The following is a 21,125-nucleotide window of genomic DNA, read 5'->3' as shown; positions in this document are numbered from 1 at the left end:
GTTGAAATATAGCGGAAGCTACCTGAGGTACTGCTCTTCACCAGGCATGTGAGGATCAAGGATAGAGCTGTGTCTGTGAGGGGCTGCAACAAATATAAAATGTTCAGCTTTCTGGGTATAGAATCAATATCATTGTCGTAATGGGAGTGTCAATTTCTGTGTTGCTGCCCATGCTTAAACAGAGCGTAGTTCTGACTGGAGAAGGATGGCTGCTGACTCTTGTTTTGAGTGGCAGCTCGATGCCCAAGTCATGCTTAGTTTGTGGCTGATCGTGTTTCTCCAGGATAACAGTTTCTCCCATTATGACCTGGTGATCTGGAACCATAGCAGGCATGGGTACAATGCTGGGTTAGTGCAGGTCAGGTGTGAGAACTGTTTCCACCAGCACACACAATGTTTCCCAGGTATGCAGGAGTTTGTGCTGATCTAATACATTCAAGCTACAGCTAAGCAATTTTCAGCTTATTCCACATACTTTTATTAAGTCAGTCAGTTTTGCATTCGCCGACAGAAGTTGTGTGTCAAATACATCGATATTTTATCACTTTTGAAAAGAGGCCTAAAATAGTACAACTCGTTATTTAAACACCAATTCTACTTCCATGAAGTATGAGCAGGTCTGAACACTGATGTACAAAATCTTGAGTGCACTTATAAATAATGTTATAATCTCGAATGCTTATAAACGACTTGAGATAACATGGAAAAGTACATCTGAGCAAACTGCAGGGTGCAAGTCAAGCACGAAGGAACTCTTAAGCAACGTAATGTGACTTTGTATTTAATTCATTTATAAAAGCTCTTTTTAAAAAAATCACTTCAAGTATTAAACTGTAAAATGGCAACATGTATTTTCTGCATAGGACTCGTCCTACCCACAACATACAAACATAGAAACAGTAACTGTGCCATTACATATCTTTTACATTTAATGCCAAAATTAAATACAGCTCAGTACAAGTTCAGGCAGCAAATTAAAAGCGATGGTGTAAGTGGAACAGTGGGAACTGAGCAGTGTGACTGTTGATGAGCCTTTGCTGGCTACTACAGAACTGGAAGGAACCCATGTTCAATTCTGTTAAGGGTAAAAGGGAGTGAGAGAACAGAGAGGGAGCCTCGACACTTTAACAGCAGGACGACTCCTGCTTTCCGTGATGTTTTTATGAGTGTATGTATTTGCAGCTAAGAAAGGTTTAATACGCTCACAATAAAGCTGACAGGAGCAGGTTAAGGGATGAGAAAACAGAGAGGTACGTGCTAAGCATTTAAATCGTCAACTAAGTAATGTAAACAGGAGGGCATCTGCACGTCACCATTAGTGCTGTGGTGCCAACATAAGTGGATACTTCATCCCCAGCACGTGCTTCCCTGCTATGCATGTGCTCTGTACTTTTTGTGGCTGGGGAAGTCTTCAAAACCAAATAAAGCCATTTTGTAAACAAAATCAGACTTCACAAGCTCATGGAAACAAGAGTCAAGTAATTGCTGCAAACAAACCGACCCAACAAAAGGCGAAAGACCAGTTTTAATCGGAATTAGCACTAAGTACAACTTATTTCATGAGTTACATAATTAAGAAAAATACATATAAAAAGCTGTCTATATATACAAAATAAACTGATAGAAATGAACATAGTATATGCGCTCAGTATTGTAACAAATAACTTTAGATGCAGCTGCTCTCTTTGGTGCCATTCAGAGACAGAAGATCCTCTTATATTGGATATCAGCTTTATTTTTTAAGTAACATGAAAAATGTGCTCTTGATCTGCACTGTGTGTTAGAACAGCTATTTGGAGCCTCTTCATACCTGAAGCCTTCAATTCTGCATTATTTTAGCCAGTCTCCCTACACAACATGAGCTATAAAGCTCAAAACCTTATTTTTTTTTAATCCTAAATAGATTTCACCAGTCAGTGCTCCAGATCCAGGCAGATCTTTCTCACTTGCGTCAAGAGTTGATGCATCTGTTGGTACATGTACCAGACACTAAACATTTTCCTCCTCGTGGGGCTCTGGTGAGCTACAACTGGTCAAACTTCAAACTGTAATCAATGAAGAACTTTGAAAGAATACTGAATAGCACTGAAATTTATGAAAACTTCCAAAGCCCCAAAAGATTATTAACAAGACAGAAAAGCCACATGAGATCAAATGAGGGAAGAAACAGTACCTGAGAAACGGTGGCATTTAATACTCTGGATGCCCAGTTTGTAGACAGTCTGCCCAAAGCAGCTTGGTACCCGTACATTCCACATTCAAAGCGTAGGTTTGACAAAGATGTTACTGTGACTTCTCTACTCCAATGAGAAGTGCCAGAGCTCCCTCTGATACAAACCCCTGGCTATTTGAAATGGAAGTTTTCAATCAAGGGGTTAGGATGCATCCAACTTACCAGTTATTACAGAAACCGAACATAGTCCTGCCCTCTGCCAATAACACATTTGGTAAGAACAGCACTTATGTGCATCTTCACAGTTTGTAAACAAACCGATACTGAGGGAAAAACATTAGTTGAGGTTTCTAAAATAAAGTCTGCCTTTCTATTTATGCATCTGCCTTCATCTTTTTACAGGGAGAGCTTTATCAACTCACGACATTTCTGAACCACTTCTGTCCTCACATAGGGAGTTTAAGTCATTTGTGGTTGTGACTGTTGTGTGGATTTTTATAAAAGAAAAGAAAGCTTTAGGAGATACCAAAGCACAGCTTCTGACTGCAGCCAATGTCAACTATGCTACAGTCACCGCAATGCTACTCATGGCTAGCAGTTATTTTGAGGGGTTTAAAAGCTTAAGCACTGTTATTTTTAGTGACAAACGTAAGTATTTTCAAGACTTGCTGACACACAGCAGCTTAAAGCACAGAAAAAGCATGTACCTCATGACCCTGCATCCTGACCATCTTCCCTTCTTGCCTCCTGACCAGGCAGGTCAGCTCCTCTCGCTGGAGGTGTGCGGCGACTCAGTGCACAGATGTGGGTTGAAAGGACATCCTAGTGTGCTCCTGCAGAGCCCAGCTAGCAGTCAGACAGCTTTTTGTCCTCAGCAAAGTTGCATTTAGGCAAAAAGAGGGAGTAAGCCAGAAACCATCCCACTCTGCTTTGATACAGCATGGGATGCCCTTGCTTATGGCTATGGAGCTGTCAGATCAGAACTCTCAGAGAACCCAAATGCACCTTGCTAGAAAGCAGGCAGATTTGGCCCATCTGTTTACTTGCATTTTTTTCCCCCCGTAGATTAACTATTCTGACTTAAGCAATAAAACAAGTTATATTGATGTTAGCTTACAGCACACACCATTCACATAGGTGTAAACTGAACACCTGGAAGAGCTGAGGGGACTGTCCCTTTTGAGATTTACCCTATTAGACAGCAATATTCCTTCTACTTTTGCTAGACAACTGTAGATGCATTTGTTACCTCTGCTGTGATACACTGATCCAGTAAAAGAAACATGATATCCAGGGTCTTCCATTATAATTCTATGCTGCACTGAGCTCAGTCTTGCGTTTCCATCGTCTTCCCCAGGAAATGTTGCTGACGCATTCTCTCCTTCTAAGTTCAACATGTCAGTACTCATGAAAGCTTATATTTAGATGAGAGCTTTTCACTTGACATTTGAGAAGGAAAAGCGAAACCTTTCAGATTAATGCATAGCAAATACTTTTTCTTTGAAAACTGGCAAATGTAAAATTTATTGTACAAAGTTTGAAGAACATACAAAGTACCTTCAGTTCTGTCTCAGCAGTATCTGACAGTGACAATATGCCCGTAGGTCACTGAAGTGCTCCTGTTCTAGAAGACTGGAAAAAATACCTTGTCCTAAATGTCAAAGACAAAGAAAATATTTGTTTTTAAAACTCAGAGTATACTTGATATCCAAGTAACTCCAGTACGTCAGTGATGGGGAAAAGCAGTGATCAGTCTGGCATAGAAACCAAAGAAGTTCCTTTTGTTCAGAACATCAACATAGCTACCACCTTCAGTTTCTATCAGAGAGGCTTATGACTATTTGTAATCAGCATCAGCTGAACATCAGAAAAGCTTCAGACCATAGAACTGCATTTTTCCACTTTGGTCAGGTGCAAAATGCCAGGAACATCAAAAGATGAATTCAAAGTGTTCTCTATAGAGGAGTAGGAGGAAAAGAAAAACCATGAGGTTTGTTGTAGGTCTTGAGCTTAGTGGGACTTTATTCCTCAGTACAGGAAACGTTTTGCCCTTTGTGAACATGGTACATCACTGCACAAAGCACCCATCTTTAGCAGTTCAGTAACACTTTAAAATCGACTTGAAAGTGGCAGACAAAGCAGACAGCATACAGAGTGGTGTGTTAACACAAGTGCCTGATCCAGCCCTAACTTTCTCATAAGTACTTGAAATTTGTTTAAATGGTATTTCAGAACCAATAAAAACTTGTGTTTTTATTAAAAAGATAAAACAAAAGTATAAAACAGTATTTATAAACCATCAAGAGTCCCATATAAAAAGCAGTACTCTTCCAGTTCCATTTTCTAACGACACATGACTGCACTAAGATTTTTCTCAGGGGTACATTGCCATTTTGTTACTGCCTCATACAGAACACTGCAAACATTAACAGAAAATGTAACCGTTTGTTATCTCCCTTTTTCAATTGGATTTTCTTCTTATGCTGACAGGAAGTTGTTGAAAAGCAATAAACTATGTTTTTATCAACTAAGAAAGAGTTCACTTCTTTGAGCTTGCTCTTGTGTTCATGGTCACAAGATGCGCCAGAGGAGGTTTAGATTAGACATAAGGAAAAACTTTTTCTCTCAGAGAGTGGTCAGGCACTGGAATGGCTGCCCAGGGAGGTGGTGGAGTTGCTGTCCCTGGCAGTGTTCAAGAGGCGTCTGGATGAGGAGCTACGAGATGTGGTTTGTGGTAGCAATGGTGATGGGAGGACAGTTGGACTGGATGATCTTGTAGGTCCTTTCCAACCTTGTGATTCTATGATTCTTGATATGGTTAAATGGTCAGATTAGAAGGATGATGGGGTTCAATCTGATAGCAAAAAAACAATGCCAAGTTTTTACTTTGTTGGAAATGCTTCGTTCCATAGTGCAGTCAGCAGAAGGAATGCAGAATCCTGAAAGGCTTATATAGCTATGACCATGAATGTATCATCTGGTACCTTCTTTCCCACCACCTGGTGTGTGAGCTGAGAACAGCTGTACTTCAGACTCATCAGCCACGCTCTTGGTTGATTCCTCCTCCATCCTTTTTTCTTCTTCTTTCTGTACCCTCAAGTCCTGCTATGGAAGTGAATTCTGCAGTGCCTAAGGTATAAAGTTTGCCCGTGGGGAGGTAGCAGTCCCCACCACTGCAGCGTAACAGAAATGCATAGTTCCCACTCTGGACCTTGTGCATCCAAGCAGGGCACTTCAGGATTTGGCCCTTTGGTAGCAGTATATAATTCAGTGCTGCATAAATGCACACGAAGAATCTTAAGGCATCTGTCTGAACTTCCCTGCTCTGCAAATAGTGCTTACAAGAATCCACTGGACTGTGCAGAAACTTCAATTTCTTGTCTCCTCATAAAATGCTCATGTTCCATTTTTTACTGATCAATTTCTTCCAAACAAAATTAAGTAACATTCAAGCACAAAATGTGTTGCAGAAACCTAATGAAACAAAAAAGGTAATTAGTGCAATTGCACCATTAGCTTTGAAAAAAATGAGGATCATACTGCATTACACAAATGCAGCTAGATAACACAGATAATTTACTGACTCTCGACTCAGGACTGCAGCTAAGGTAACTTTAACTCACAATCAGCCTTCTAGGAGGTGTTTTTTTTTTTTTTTTTTTTTTTTTAATTCTCCTTTTAAACTTCCTATGTGTAATAAGATTATCTCCACTAAGAACATCAAATCCAATTGCCACTGATCTGTAGCTAACGTCATTTGGATGTCTGGCTGACAAGAATTTTTAATGAAATCCAACAGATGTGGGGACATAAATGGCATTTGCATAGATGAGGCTGGTTGAGTGCTGGCTGGGTGATTAGCATTCCTTTCTGTAGAATCATCTGGGAGCTCTACTTAAGTCAGCCATAAATTCAGTTGCTTCTGTTGCATGTAGTAAGTATGAAAATAAAAAAATACAACTATCAGGGCATAGCAAAGTACATGGAAACGTTCTCGATCTCACGACTATTGCTTTGCTGCATACAATTGCAGAGGAGCTGGAATTAACCAGGTAGGCTTAGAGAAACCGATCAAATCCAATCAAACTCAGAACAGCTGGAACATCTTTCTTGTAAGCTCTGTTTAAGCACTAGAAGGCCACAATAACGTCTCCCCAGAGCCTTCTCCATGCTGAACAAGCCCAACTCCCTCAACTGTTCTTCATAGGAAATGAGCTCCAGCCATCTGATCATTTTCATGATACTCCTCTGGACCCACTCCAACAGCATCTTTCCTGTATGAGGGGCTTCAGGCTCAGACACAGTACTTCAGAGCAGGGCACACAAGGACAGAGCAGAGGGGGACAATCCCTGCCCTCTCCCTGCTGGCCACCTCTCTTTTGATGCAGCTCAGGATACTGTTGGCTTTCCAGTATGCAAGAACGTATCACCAGCTCTAAACATCTAAGCCAGTCAGTTGTGTTCCCTCTCTAAGTCAGGAGAAAGAAAGGTTAAGCAGATTCTGTTATACTCTGGTCAAAGACTACTGGCATACACCAATCTCAGAAGGTAACTATTCCATTCTATGAATCATAGAAAAGACTGAGAAACCTGTTTAGATCAGATTAAATTTTACAGAGCTAGAGGCTGAATACATGTCACCAAGGCATCCATCTGTACATTTTATATAGAAGCGTTAAGAAAGGTAAACTAACTATTCTAATTAATTCAGGTCCCCTGAAGAGACCTTTTAGGGAATGACTCAACCCCCCACTTGTTATTTGTCCAAATACAGTTTCTTCCTCTTTTAGAGAGAAAAAAATTACTAGGTGCTTACAAACTCACTATGGTATGAAGTCAACATCAGAGAGATCTCGTTCAGACATTGGCAATGCCCCAAGGGAAGCAGCAGCACTCACTGTATTTCCTAAGTGCAAAGAGCACAGTGTGCACTGAAGCACTTAAGAAGCTCATTGTCAGTGACAAGTGATGTGAAACAGCCATGCAGTATGCAACAGTATACAGATACCTGTATTTTACCTACTGAACTGTTAAGGAGCTGTAGCTTGAGAGAGTATCAAAACATTTCATCTTCAAATGGCTTGTTTAGCAGAGCAGATTCTTTTCCCTGGTCAGGTAACAAATCCAGCATCATACACTTCAGTCTAAATTGCAGCATTAGGTTGACTCATCTCAGATCTAGCCAGACCACATTTCCTGCACTTCAGCATTACTCTCATTCTTGTCTCCTGGAGAGCTATTTGGAGTTTTATTTAGACCTATTGCTCACCCAACATCAGAGGATTTCTCTGCATTCCAAGAACAGTAACTTTTGACCTCAAGATTTTAATTTACTTATAAGCACAGAGAAATAGCCATCAATTATGTTAGTCTCACTTACCTGTTTCTCACTGAGATGGTTGGTTAGTAATAAGCTGAGATCAGCTTTCCAATGAAACTATAATATGCTTTTTTGTACCTAAAACGTGAGAGAATTTCAATTATGTGTTTTTGCAGATTTGCATACCAAATACCAAAGATTCCAAACTATGTCTATTGTACTATGCCTATTTTAGAGAAATATTTTCCTCCCACTAATCAAAAGGAAAATCAATCCAAAATACCTTAGAAGAGGGTGCAAGAAAACCTGATGTATTTACCCATTTCCTTATCTCACCATTAAAACTCAGTTTGGAGAGGAGCATAAGACACAAGTTAGCCTTAACCTATAATTATCTCACTTGACTCTACAGTGCAAATTTTCCTCTACTCAACTGTAAACAGTTCCTAAGGACCTTTCAGGCTTAAACAAACAAAACAACAAAAAAAGAAACCCCACCCAACACAAACAAAATGATAAGATAATCAGAAATGTTGTGGTGCAGTCTACCTGATTTAACATTTTCATCTTCAGGGCCACTTTCTACCCACTGACTGTCACTGGCTAGCAATCGATTTTGTGATTCACTGAGTGGTCGAGTAGGAAAGGGCTGATTGGCTCCAGAGCTGTAAAGTAAGCAAAGTTAACAGGAACTCTATAAAAGCAAAAGCTGCTTATTTCAGGCATTTTTAGAATAGTGCTGCTAATCAAGTGCAAAACAAACTAAAAAGCTATGCTGCAAACTAAAAATGATACCCTGCTTTACAATTCCCCTAGAGGCTTGTTTCAGTCATTACTCAAAGCCCTTACTTGGCACAGGTCGCTGACAGCTCCAATGGATAAAAAGCACAGACAAACAGACTACAAATGGTACAGTAACAACAATGGTACTGCCACACAGTTACAAAGAAAACCTAGCCTGTACTGGCTGGAAGAACAACCTAGTGCTGTTTATCCCATTAATAAAGGTGTGCTGATGAATATCTTCCTAATGCAAAAGGATACATCTGCTGTTTGCACAAGGGTCCTGCTTTCCTGTGAATTCCACCAGTTATGCTGTACTGGCAGAAACTTCTTAGCTTCTCAGTTTTGCCTTTGCACCCCCACTGCCTGCTAACTCAGGAGACTGCTGTTGAGAAGAACCGTCAGCCAAACTACCCAGAAGCCTTTCAAAATCATGTCAATGTCACTGAAGGTACAAACCACGCAAATTAGGAGATATAACAAGTATTGACTTAAAAGAACTCCACTGCTCAAAATCAGCTGCAAACACAGTCATCTACCTCTTCTGCATTACATGTCTCACTACCCCCTGCTTAGGCATGATTACGAAACACAACTAACGTACACCCTACTTTCCTCTCACTTGAAGAATTATTTTAATTTTTTTTTGAAGGTTTTATTTCTCAATCTTCCTTAGAATTTTTTCTTGTTGTTTAAAACAACAACAACAAAAAACACAAACAAACAAATATATAAAAGTTCACAAGCTCTTTTTATTTTCTGTATTGTTCTGCTTGCTTATAGCCACATCCTCTGCCAAAACCAAGAAACAACCCTTCTGCATCAAGCAGTATCACATTTATTAGTCTTGATTCATCCTGTCCTTCTCTGGAGACTTACAGATTCACTGTGAACTTGACAACCTTAAACTGTTGAAACAAAAAATCATTTTGAAACTTTTTATTTTAAAAACAGATTAGTATGGAGCAGTATGTAAATCAACAACTTAAGTGCCATAGTTACCTTTTGGCAGGTTCATTTTGGCTGGAGACAGTGAGTTGCTCTGGATCCATTATCACCAAACGAGTTGGAAAATTACACCCATCGCCCAAACTAAACCAGAAACAGAGGCTCAAATCACTGTTTGTATTTGACTTAAATGAAGTGAACAAGTGCCTGTGCACAAAGGCTGGAATCAATTGCTGAGTGCTGAACTCCAGACTTGGGCAAGGCAGTCCTACCACTAAACTCTATGATCGGCTAATTGAATTTTGGAGCTCTAATGATTCTCATCCTATCGTTCAGTGTGGGCTGTTGAGAAATGCAGTAGCCTGCATATTTCAGAAACAACAACATGTTCAGGTAACGATACTATGTTATTTATAATCCCAAAAACTGTAGCACAAATAATACTCTGGTGTTTATACGTTTTTCCTTCCTCTCATCACTGTGAGATCAATTAAGCCTTTCTTTAAAGCAAGTTTAGTCAAGATGAAACGTGCTGGGGAAAACACTCTGACCCATCTACAGCATAGCTTTCACCTGTTTTTAAATCACATTGAGTCACATTCATTAGGCAAATGGCTGAGGGAACCTAATTACCTCTGTTTGCCACTAGACCTCAGTTTGGCAAAAAGCTCTGCCAGCACTGAGCAGATACACAAGCCTCCAAAAGCAATGTTGAAACATGGCACCTATTTTGTTTTGCTGATATTCTGGTGTGATGGAGTGAGCAGCAGGTAACAATTGCTTCAGCTGTGCTTCTCTGACACTTTCCTGCAACTCCCTTACACCAGCCCAATTGAAATTTTAAAACTGCTCTTTTCCATCATATAGTTTTCTTTTGCACTTTTTCAGGAGGCTTTTAATAACAAAACTGTGATGCATGATAAGAGAAAAAGCTGTTGAGTTTGTTGGGGATAAGAGAGGGTTTTAAACATCTGATGTTTCAGTGCAGCTGAAGTTCAAGCAATGTTTGGGTTTCCTCTGTGTTGCTGATTTCTGTTCTATAATCAGATACTAGCAGTACCAACAAAACATGCACTGTCTCTTAAACGCAGTTCTCAAAGCTTGCCAAATTCCCACCCTTAACAACAAGACTCTTATATTTGAATTAAAAGCCCATGCAGTTTGCTCGGTTTTCCCCTTCAAAATTTCAATTTTCCCTATGGCAGCTGTGCAAGATGCACAACCTGGCTTTTCAATTGTGCTTCATTACATGGGGAAAGGCAAAGCAAAGTGAAGATTATGGAATCAATTCATTTCCCAATTAATTTCCATTCTGACTGAATACCTGGTAAAAATAGGGAGCAGCCAATACTTCTTTTCATCTCCAAAAACCTCCCTCAGGTTTTTGCTGCATCCAAGAGAAAAGCCGTTTTTGTCAGGGCCATTTCGAAATGTGGGTGCACGGAATGTTTCTGCAAGAGAAAAACAGGTTACTTACTTAAAAGCAGTGAGTGGTCAAGGGGGAGGAATGAACAGAATCAAACTTCTCCACTGTGAAAACAAGCTCAGGCAAACTGAAGCCATCTTGAAGTATATAGTGGGGGAAAAAACATCAAAAAGCATAAAAAAATAAATAAATCAGAGGATTACATTTCATGTAAGAGAAATAGTTGCATTTCTATCTTTACATTTAACGTAAGGTCCAAGATAGAACCAGTATTATCAGCACACGAACGATACCACATTCCTATTTCACTGACTCTTTGGCCTGTGCACATCTTTGTACAGATGATCTGCACATGACAGCTATTTTTCCTCACTCTGCCAAGGTCTGAAGTCAAACTATGAGTGTACTGTGGTATCAGAGGAAGGTGAGGTTATTACATTTGAAACAGACATACCATGAACTACAGCCAACTACCTAAATCCTACTGACCTCCCATTTTTCTAGTCAGTCAGGTTACACCCTTGGCCAAGAGCCCAGAGGACTCGCTGCTCTCCCTATATAAACAACCTGTCTTTTCACAATCATGAACCAGAAAGTAAATAAAGTACTGACTGCACTGTAGTCAATTATCAACAATGACATGGACGTACTGATTTCTTTCAAAGCTAAAAAAGATACTGTCAGTACTCCTTAGCTGTAGATATGTGAAACCAAATAGGATTTAACAAAAATATTTCTTTTCCCCCACAAAAAACTCTAGCAAGCTTAAAGTAATATGACTTTCAATCAACTCATTTATTTCTTGGGGGGAGGGATTTAGCTTCTATCTAAAGGTATAAGATTTTGTCTTCAGTTGAGGAAATACCAGGAAAAAAAAGCAGCCACCTAAAAAATGCATTAGCAGGAACTTCAGATGCTTTCACACAGTAACCTGCTTATGTTGATCACTACCATTTAGAAAATACTGGCATCCCTTACAGTTTTATTACTTAAGAAAACTGCATCAGTGTTTCCATTTTTACTGCAGTGCTTTTAAATGTCACCTCCTAATACCAAGGTCTGCTTATTTTACAGGGATCAAGAATATTCTTCCTGATTCATAACAAAATGCATTATGTTTGTACACAGCTTCCTTTGGGCTGGATTCATCCAGCTACTCAAACTGCACTAACAACAGTGTAGCTGTTAAGTGGCAATTTCATTCCATTATTTAACACTATATAATAATGCAACAGAAATGCACAGCGCCTCATGGATCTAACATAAAACAAAAAAATTAATATTCATCATGAATCTCCCCACTGGGCTCCAGCAGAGGACCCACTACACATGCATCATTTTCCTACATCCTGCAAGACAGTATGTCTCACTTTTAACTGCTTTCACCAAACATACTTCTTACTGCATAGTCCCTTATGATGTGAAAGCACATCCTATCGTTCTCAGCAATACATTTTTCCAGACAAGGAACAGTTCCATATTCCAATAACTGACCTATTGTTGATCTGTTTTTGCCAACTAGCCAGCAGTGGTAGCTGAAGAGTGACAGTATGCTGATGAAGAACATGGCTGCCACAAAGAAAAGGAAGAGTACGTGGAATTTTGCATGGGTATCTGGCAATTCATTCTGAGGAGAAAGAGAGAAAGAAATTAACACGTTAACGTTTCTTTTTAGCAGCTAATGTAGTATTATTACTAAACATTTTCTGCCACCCCCATTCTGCTACAGGTCTTTCACCCCACTTTTCACGTAGGAAAGGAGCACGAGCAGGGCCTTCCTTCCATGGCATGTTAAACTGATATACAGTATCACTGAGGGCTGCTGGGTACCCTTTACATTTGAGTGTAGTAATGTGAGTGGACACCTTCTGTGAGATAACACTGTGTATCATCAGGTTAGTTTGTAAATGCACAGTGGGGGGGAAAGGAAAAAGTCCTATGTAAAAAAATGTTGTCTGTGCAGCCACAGCCAAAGAAATATGGGGAGAATGCTCCCAAATCTCTTTTTTTCAAGGGAAGAAGAAACAGCAAAGTTTGAAACTCTTTCCTGGCAGTTAATAGTACTGAATCTACTTTTGAGCTGGTGAGGAATGTGAAAAGGAAGCAGCTTAATCAGTCGTGTTTCTATGACTTAACAGCTCACAGACAAGAGCAGTTTGCTGGGATTGACCTTCAATTTTGAATAATCTCTCAAGCTGGGGAAACAAACAACAAGTACCTAGCAGAACAAATGTGCCATATCTGACAAGGCAGAAGTTATTCGCCATAGCGGAAAACAAATTTGGTACAATCACTGCCTATAAAATAACCTCCCACCCACACATGGTAGTTGATTCCACCCCCAACCCCAACCATTTTTAGGGCTGCACTTTCAAGAGGCCACTGGGATCTGTAACAGTACTATTCCAGTTCTACATCCTCAAAAATCACAGTTCTTTTAAGCTTTTAAGCAGTTGACCTTTAGCAGCACTATGAAAGCATAGAAGCTATTTTTATTCAGCATTTAGTTAGCATCATTGCCATTACTTTTTCCATTAGCTCATTCAATATACACACTTATCTGAAGCTTGTTTTTTTTTTTTTGTTTTTTTTTTTTTATGATTATCTAAAAGACATTTCAATTAAGATCAAGTGCAGACAGGTGTATCTACACGCACATACTACACCTACGCTCATAGGCAATATAAACTACACGTTTCCTCCACTGTAGCAATGGTGTAAATAACTGCTATAAATGGATCAGAAAAATTATACTAGGAACAATTTTTAAATAATTACATCAATATTGAATTTTACCTTTGGACAATTCTCTGCAGCTTTCCTGCGGCAAAGCTTTGTGCAAACAAAGACAATTTATTAAACACTAACATTATGTTAAGACCAAGTGTTTGAAAACAGCACAAGCTTTGTTAAGAAAGAAATGGTTGGTGTGCACACGTGCTCTCGGACGTGCCAAGTTCCAACGCCCATCGGCAGCCATAGCCCCCATTCTCCAACAGAATGGAGGACAGAGTACATAAGACTGCATCACTAACTGCCAAGGCATGAGATTTTCCTCTGTAGTATTGCTATTCAGATTGTGGCTGGATCACTTTCAAGCGGTTTCCTCAGCCTGAGCAGCGTGACTGGGCTGGGTGCATTCCTTGCTGAATGGTTTACGTGAACGTGGTACATGAGGAAACCAGCTCTGAAAAGCTCAGAACACTCCAGAAGTATAAAGCAATGGTTTATAAATATAGAAAACAAGCCTGACTTCAGAACATATTTGCTACCATCTGATTTATTTTCAGTCAAAACTATGAAAAATTAATTACCATTCCTCATACAAGTTTGTTTTGGTTTGTTTTTTAAGGCAACAAAAACAACATCAAAAAACCCGCTAGATTTTAAACCCCAAACTTCATACAAGAGTAGCTACTTAGCTAAGGTGTGTGTGCTTCACTAATCGGTCATATGTGAGGTGTATTAAGCTACATCACACTACAAAAAGCTTGGGCTCTCCATATGCTTTCACGGAGTCTGGTGTATATTAGCAGTGTTTTCAGAAATGCCAACTGCTGAGAGATAACTCTAGAGGAAGCAAAAGATAGCAGAGTCCAGCTATCTGAACTGCCAGGTGGGTTCAATTTCCTTATCTATTGCCTTCATTCATTTACTGGATGTTGTTTTACCGTGATAATTGGTGCAGCAGTCAACTCCCCCTCTCTGCTGCAGAGACACAAAGTGTTTCGTGATTCCATTTAATGAAAGCTACTAAAATACATATCCCAAGTGCTGCTAATCCCTAAGATTTGTTAAAGCTGTGACTGTTCTCCCTACCCCAGAACACATGGTAGCTTTCCTGGGAAGGATCATTTTCAGAATAATTTCCCTAACATCTTGTGGCACGCATACACCCAAGCAGTCATGTTTGCCAATACTTCAACATCACGATTTGCAATCTATACAAAAACAAAATAGAATCAGAGTTTCCACATCCAGGCTTTTCACTCCACAACCTAAAGGGAAAGACTATATGAAACTACAACCTTAAACTACTAAGTGTCATGAAGTACCACCTATATGACTTTTGTGGAATTGCTTACTTAAATGACATAGCTCCCAGGCCAGCTGATTTTATAGCTCAGAAGAGCAGCAGCAGCTTAGTTTTTGTGTTTGGACCAGAAAACATAAGTTTATTTCAGCAGCATCTTCTTCAATCAGTAGGCCTACAAGTGAGAGAAAGAGCTTTTGTTTTATTATGCATTCTGATGAATATGCATGACCTCCACAGGGCATTCACCTTTTCTGATTACACAGTTTCAGCTACTGGCTCTAAGATCTTGAGCTGCAAAACTCAAACATTTTAAAAAGAAAACCTAGCTCCCTCCTGGAGAGAAGGGTGCACTCTCTGAAGGTGTAGCACAGACCCAGCCACGCTGTGTTCTAGCAGCAATCACACACCACAGCATGTGAGAAGAATGAAACTTCCACCACGACTTATTCAAAAAACAGGTTTAGCAGAGCACAGAAGCAGAGCCTCGTAGGTGGGAAAACTGCAATGCTTACAAAGAGGAGTGAGTTGCACCATGAGATTACATTTATTTTGCACATGTAATAGAACAAAGTCAGTCACTATTTTGAAGAGCCCTTTACAGACTCCTTCACAAGCACTGAGCCATTTGGGTATCTGTCAGGTAAACTAAATAAAACTAAAAACAAACAAGAAAAAAAATGTTGTCAGAACTTGTTACTCATCTTAAATCTAGAAGAAAATTGGAACATTTCATGTATATCCGTCTGTGTATATGCAAGAGGACTCAGTTCTAACCAAGGATGTGGAATCACTTTTCATTCTTTTTTTTTTTTTTTTTTTTAAATGCAGAGGTTTTTTTTAGAAGTATGCACCATCTGTCCTGGAACACGCATCATATCCTTAAATTAGCTATGCTCAGGATTGCCAAAATAATTTGGAGGGCACTGAAAGATACTGAAAACAGCTGGAAAATATACAGGTTTCAAGGTGGGAGAGAGCACAGCAAAAATGAGAGCTGATACAAACCTCCACTGGGAAGTACTACCATGCACTGCATAAACAAGGCATCAAGGACTGGGCGTTCTGCCAGTCCTGGCATTCCTATCAAACACATTTGTTAACCTGTGGTTTTATCTGCTCATCTTAAACAACTTCCTAGGTAGAAATAAAACTTTTATGAGTACAGGAAAAGGAGTTCTGAGTATAACAAATGGAATTAAAATGTCATTCATATTCCCCTGATCTAGAAAACAAATTTTAATACCCACATAAGAGTGCAAACATTGTGGTAAATACTCAGAGCCAGCGCAGTTGCTCCATCACTGCTGGAACAGTATTAAACTGTTTGGTTGGTACTGCTGCACAGACCATGAAAGATGCTATTCAAGTCTTGCACATACAAGTAGGACACAGATTTTTTTCCCACAAGGGGTAGGTGTGCACATCTCTCAAGCTTGCAAGTACTTAATGTTGTGTTTTTATGCAGGTGTTACCAACAGTGCAAGACAAGGCACTGCTATAATTTGTGTAGTTAGCACATACACAAGCACATTTTGCTGTGATCACAATCACATTACTTCAAGTTCTGAAGTGATCAAGGCTATGCTCCAAGCGGTTCATCCTTAATGCCAGCACTGGGTATATAATGCCTACTTTCTCCAAGAGCATTTCTGAGAAAACAAAGATTTCTGCCTTCTGAAGGGGGACTACAATATTCCTGACAGTCAAGCTATGAAGAAATAAAACCCTTTAAACCAACAAAATCTAGACAGTCCTGGCAGTTATCCGTCTGATGCTGTAGCAAACTAAGCTGAGCATCAGCAATGTAGTGAAGTCATCTGGAGCCAGCACATACCTGTACCCCCTCTGATCTGGATACAGATATAGAGAGAAGCTTCCAGGACTACTGTACAGTAAGCAGCATCTACCTAAATACTTACAGTATGGGAGTCATATTAAGTTCTGCAAGCCTGCAGGATTATGATACCACCAACTCCTTCAAGAACTCTAGCTTAATCAAGCTATCATAAAACCATATCAATATTAGCTTTGTGAAATGATTTATTATGCATAAAGTGAATCAGAGTTCTAATGTAATTGTAAGATGATATCACCATATTCTGTCTTGAAAGTAATAGGAAAATTAAAGCAACAAGTGCAAACACACAATTACATTTTCTATTGTCACATTTCAGAAGAAGCCTATTATTGTAGGAAGCATTTTAAGCAACTAAATAATTAAGAAAACAAATCCCTCTTGAGTCTATTTCCTCTGCTCAAGGGTCCACTTCATTATCTCGTCCGATGGGCTTTGGAAAAGGCTTGCTGCAAATACTGGTAATTCAGCGTTTATTATGGCCAGAAGTCCTGCTGACTTCCCTTGCAGTAACATCTGTGAAGTGAGGTGACCAAAGAAATTTATCTTCTTTGCTCAAGCACTGATTGGTAAATATGGAAAAGCGCATCTACAGCTATGTTAGAGATGGCATACAAAGCACTGGGAAGCAGCCAGGCAAATGTTTGGGAGTGGCACATCTACAAACTGAAAATCTAACTATTTACAGTCAACCAAGACTGAACAGCAGAATCGGACCGTTCCATCTGAAATATCTGTCAGTCCACAGCTACGTATGTTTGTGATTTTCATCTCACAAGTTACCAAAAGCTCAATTCCCACACAGCTCTTTGCTTTCCAGTGACAATCTGCTGTACAGAACTGAGAAAGACACACTGTTTTGGCAGGTCAGACCCAGAGGCTTAGATGAATCCAAACAAACTTGCTTTTTATGCATTTATCTTACCTGTCTAGTGATGCTGGCTTTGAATACAGACTTTTCTGAATATATGACAAAGCTTCACTTACACTGAGATGGCATTTAGCTCCAGTGGAGACTTTCCTTTGCTATAGGTAATTACCGCTCTTCATAGCTACACCAACAGCAACTAGATCTAAAAAACGTGTGCTGTTGTTTATTTACAAAGAGGTGATGGAAAACCTTCCACTTAGCAGTGATTTTTCTTCTCCCCATGTTTGTTAATAGCATCTGGTTAAGAGAATTCTGATGCTGTCTTTCCTGTCTCAAGAGGCAGGAAGGCACAGTATGAGGTTTCGGAGATGAAAGGAAACAACACCAGAACACATTCTATTCAGCCTGGAAGGCAACTGGAACAAAACTAATAGGAGGAAGGTAACACTGACATGTAAGGTTGCTCGCTCTTCACATACATTCTGCTAAGCCTAGTAAGATACATGTATGTGCACCTACCACTTAACAACTAATAATACTTTCAAGGAATACAGGTATAATTAACACTACGCCTATCCTAGTACACTACCCGTATCAAATCAGTAAAGCCACCAGTATGAAATACAGACACACCTAAGGGCTCCAAAGCAGAGATCAGAGTGGGTTCCCAATGAATTCACTGTCTTATCCAATTGCAGAATATCCTCAAACAAGTCTAAGACACAGAATTAAAAATAGTGACGTGAATTATGATGTGTGTGTACATATATAAAATCAGACACACATATGTACATATAAATACACACACATGCACTTGTTTTATACAACCAATCCTTTCTATAGCTACGAATCTTTAACTCTCAGTCTCAAAAAGAAGAAGAAAAAAAAAAAGTGACCAAAAAACCCCCTAAGCTGTGCCAATTGATTTTGATGGAGCAGAGAAACCGTAGCGTCCTCATCTGAGCTTCTTCCCCCAATTACTCATTCTGGGCAGTGTAATAATTTATCAATATTCAGAAGGTTCTCCTGTTTCAGTCACTTTGATTGATGCTGTTAATGGTAATGAACTATGGAACAGAGTAAATGGTGAGTGACAACATGCTGATGCAGCCTTCAAGAATGCATGCAAGATTAAACAAACAAAAAAACACCTTCGAACTTACTGTCCAAAACTTTATGAAGTACTGCAAGACTGTAGCAGCAACAAACAGACAGTACAGTAAGGAATACATTAAGAACAGGAGGAAGAATTTGTAGTTAGAAAATCCCACACAATTATTCACCCTAGAAGGAGGGGAAAGAGAAAGAGGTTACTATGATATACTAAAAACTAAATAAAATAATATTAAAAAACAAAAACAATAACAGCAACCAAAAAAGCATAATACATTCAACTGCTTTTGCAGAGTATAACACCATTCAATATCAGTGATATGTCCAAAGCAGTCTGACACTAATGTTTCATAAGGGCTGTCATTATGAATGAACCAACTTCTTCTGGCCAAGTTACCTGAGGCCTTCCCATAAGTTTGTTCCTCTCCCAAGAAGTTCCAGAGAACAGGATGTGAGCCGGCAAAGCGTATGAACTAACTGCAGTGACTGCAGATCATACAAGTCTGTCCATCAGCTTTACAGAATTGTTGCTTGGGTTACAAAAACTCCTTCAGGTCAAGACAGCACAAATGTTTTATCTTTGTAGTGAGAGCAGGTAATATTTGTACTGACTACCAGTGACCACAGACTGCAGAAAAGTTATCAGAAACTGATTTTCACAAGGTCGTGGTTATCATCTCTTCTGTTGATAATAATAAAATAAACAAAAGAAATGCTATTCCTCATAGAACTTGTTAACTCCAGAGTTTCCGTGTATAAGGAAAAAATGCATGGCTTGAGCTGCAACACACAATTTTAAATAACAAAGCCACAAAAAATTGTGTAAAAATCCATTTTTACTTCAAAGTTTCACTTCTGAAGCAGGATGTACAGGTTGATTAATTATTACTATAGTGTTCTTTTTCTTTATTTTGTCTTTAAAAACTTACCATGGACAGTGGTGGTCCATTTTTAGTACACATCTGAAAAAAAAAAACAACAGGTGATCTGCAACAAGTTAAACTAAAAGATGCATTTGTTTTCCACGACACATGCTTTTAGCTTCTAAAGGTTCTGGGGTTTGCGCTTTTGTAAGGTAAATTCCCCACTGTATCTTTTCCCAGTTGTCCTAATTCACGTCACGTCTTCAAACTGCAGCAGACATCCTTTCAACCAAAAGGACCAAGTGAGATTCAACAGAACTATGAAAAGAGTCTCTTAAATTAATGTTAAATTACTAAGCAACACTTCAACCATGTTATTTATAGTTGATTAAGCCACACTTATGTGCATGCTGAAAGAAAACAAATCTAAAGGATACTTCAGAGCTGCACAGATAAGGTGCCAACTCATTTCTACTAAGTTTAACTTAGGGCTGTTTTTGTAATGTTTGTTCCTTTCCTCTTTGTTTACAGTAATTGAGGAAAAAACAGCACAGTGAGTAAACTCAATAGTCCCTGTGCCATCTTCATCCAGTTTTAGTTTAAGGACGGGTGACAGACATTTCAGACAGACAGATATTTGCTGCATTTGCTACTAAATTTGATTGTAGCCAAAAGATGCGTATTAGGTTCTTTAGCTAATTAGATTTCCTCAAGCTCAGCCATACAAAGCTTTCCTCGCAGCTTCAGTCTTCAGTGCCCTTACAGACTTCTCTGATGACTCAGAATGAGGTTAGGGAATAACACTGCTGTCTTTTAAATGGCAAAGATGCAATTCCTCTGCCACTTCTTCAGATAAAGGATTTTAGCATTATTAGCAGCACACATCTGTTTTAAAGCTGCAGTTGAAAGATGCAATGGAAGAGCTCTACAATAAGCATGTGCTCAGATCTCAGACTTATCTTTCTTTACTTTCAATTGCTGATTTATTTTTACATAGGTACTGCTTTAAAAATCTGTAAGAAGTTTTCCTATCAAGTTCTGCCATTTTGGTCTATGGGGCTGCAACAGGAGGACATTTGCTTTCTTGAATTCCAGGTACCAATTGTTTGAGAAGGGAACAAAGAGAAAATCAACTGTCAGACAAGGGCTGAAACACATACTGAAGTGTTCAATATTGAACATACTGAACATATTGAAGTGATGATCTGAGAGCAAATCCATCATTTTGGATTCAGAAACTTACATGTCACATGCAGAACAGTGGTGGCAGCGGTCAGGTTTGATTAGCTGGCATCGATCACAGTATCTGATGGCTGCATTCAAGTGGCAAGGGACAAATTATTAGAACTAACTTAATTTAACAAAGGTTTTCCATCTTAACATATACTGAATCTTAAAAGCTCCCTTCCCACCCCATTACTCCTGCTCTCACAGACCTTCATGTATCTACTCACACAACACATACTTTTCAGTTATTTAAAGAAACATAAGAAAGCATTTCAAACACTTGCCTATGAACCTATTACTAGAGTCCACTTCCATTTACTCTTTGGCTCCCCAGTCTTTCCATCCTTATCCTCTGGCAATGATCCCCCATCAGCATCCCTCATTTTCTTTCACCTCTGGTCAGAGTACTTAAGCATCTCAACAAGAAATTACAATCTTCCTGTAAGCCTGCTTTCAGCATTAGCCTTTTCTATCCTCTTCAGCAAACAGAGATGTAGCAGACCGTTCAGC

At 39.3% G+C, this 21,125-nt stretch overlaps 1 protein-coding gene across 6 annotated transcripts in view; it reads right to left on the bottom strand.

The window, feature by feature from the left end:
- Nucleotides 1-454: 454 nt before the first annotated feature.
- ZDHHC20 (zinc finger DHHC-type palmitoyltransferase 20) overlaps nucleotides 455-21,125 on the bottom strand; it is a 45,996-nt gene continuing 25,325 nt past the window's right edge. For 2 of the 6 annotated variants that reach the window (XM_015852150.2, XM_015852156.2), the window contains exons 5-14: nucleotides 20,632-20,701; nucleotides 19,455-19,487; nucleotides 18,576-18,696; nucleotides 13,447-13,482; nucleotides 12,145-12,277; nucleotides 10,549-10,675; nucleotides 9,279-9,368; nucleotides 8,043-8,158; nucleotides 7,554-7,631; nucleotides 455-5,647 (exon numbers count right to left, since the gene is read on the bottom strand). In XM_015852150.2, coding sequence (XP_015707636.1) covers nucleotides 7,594-7,631; nucleotides 8,043-8,158; nucleotides 9,279-9,368; nucleotides 10,549-10,675; nucleotides 12,145-12,277; nucleotides 13,447-13,482; nucleotides 18,576-18,696; nucleotides 19,455-19,487; nucleotides 20,632-20,701 — 764 coding nt within the window. In that variant the 3' untranslated portion in view covers nucleotides 455-5,647; nucleotides 7,554-7,593. Of the gene's footprint in view, nucleotides 5,648-7,553; nucleotides 7,632-8,042; nucleotides 8,159-9,008; nucleotides 9,185-9,278; nucleotides 9,369-10,548; nucleotides 10,676-12,144; nucleotides 12,278-13,446; nucleotides 13,483-18,575; nucleotides 18,697-19,454; nucleotides 19,488-20,631; nucleotides 20,702-21,125 lie in introns of those variants that run through there. The other 4 variants (XM_015852151.2, XM_015852152.2, XM_015852153.2 and 1 more) reach the window with 4 other exon arrangements.

Source organism: Coturnix japonica, chromosome 1 (genome assembly GCF_001577835.2).
Source record: "Coturnix japonica isolate 7356 chromosome 1, Coturnix japonica 2.1, whole genome shotgun sequence".
Lineage (NCBI taxonomy): Eukaryota > Metazoa > Chordata > Aves > Galliformes > Phasianidae > Coturnix > Coturnix japonica.
The sequence above is the reverse complement of the archived record's forward strand: the minus strand, read 5'-3'. Positions and strand labels throughout refer to the sequence as shown.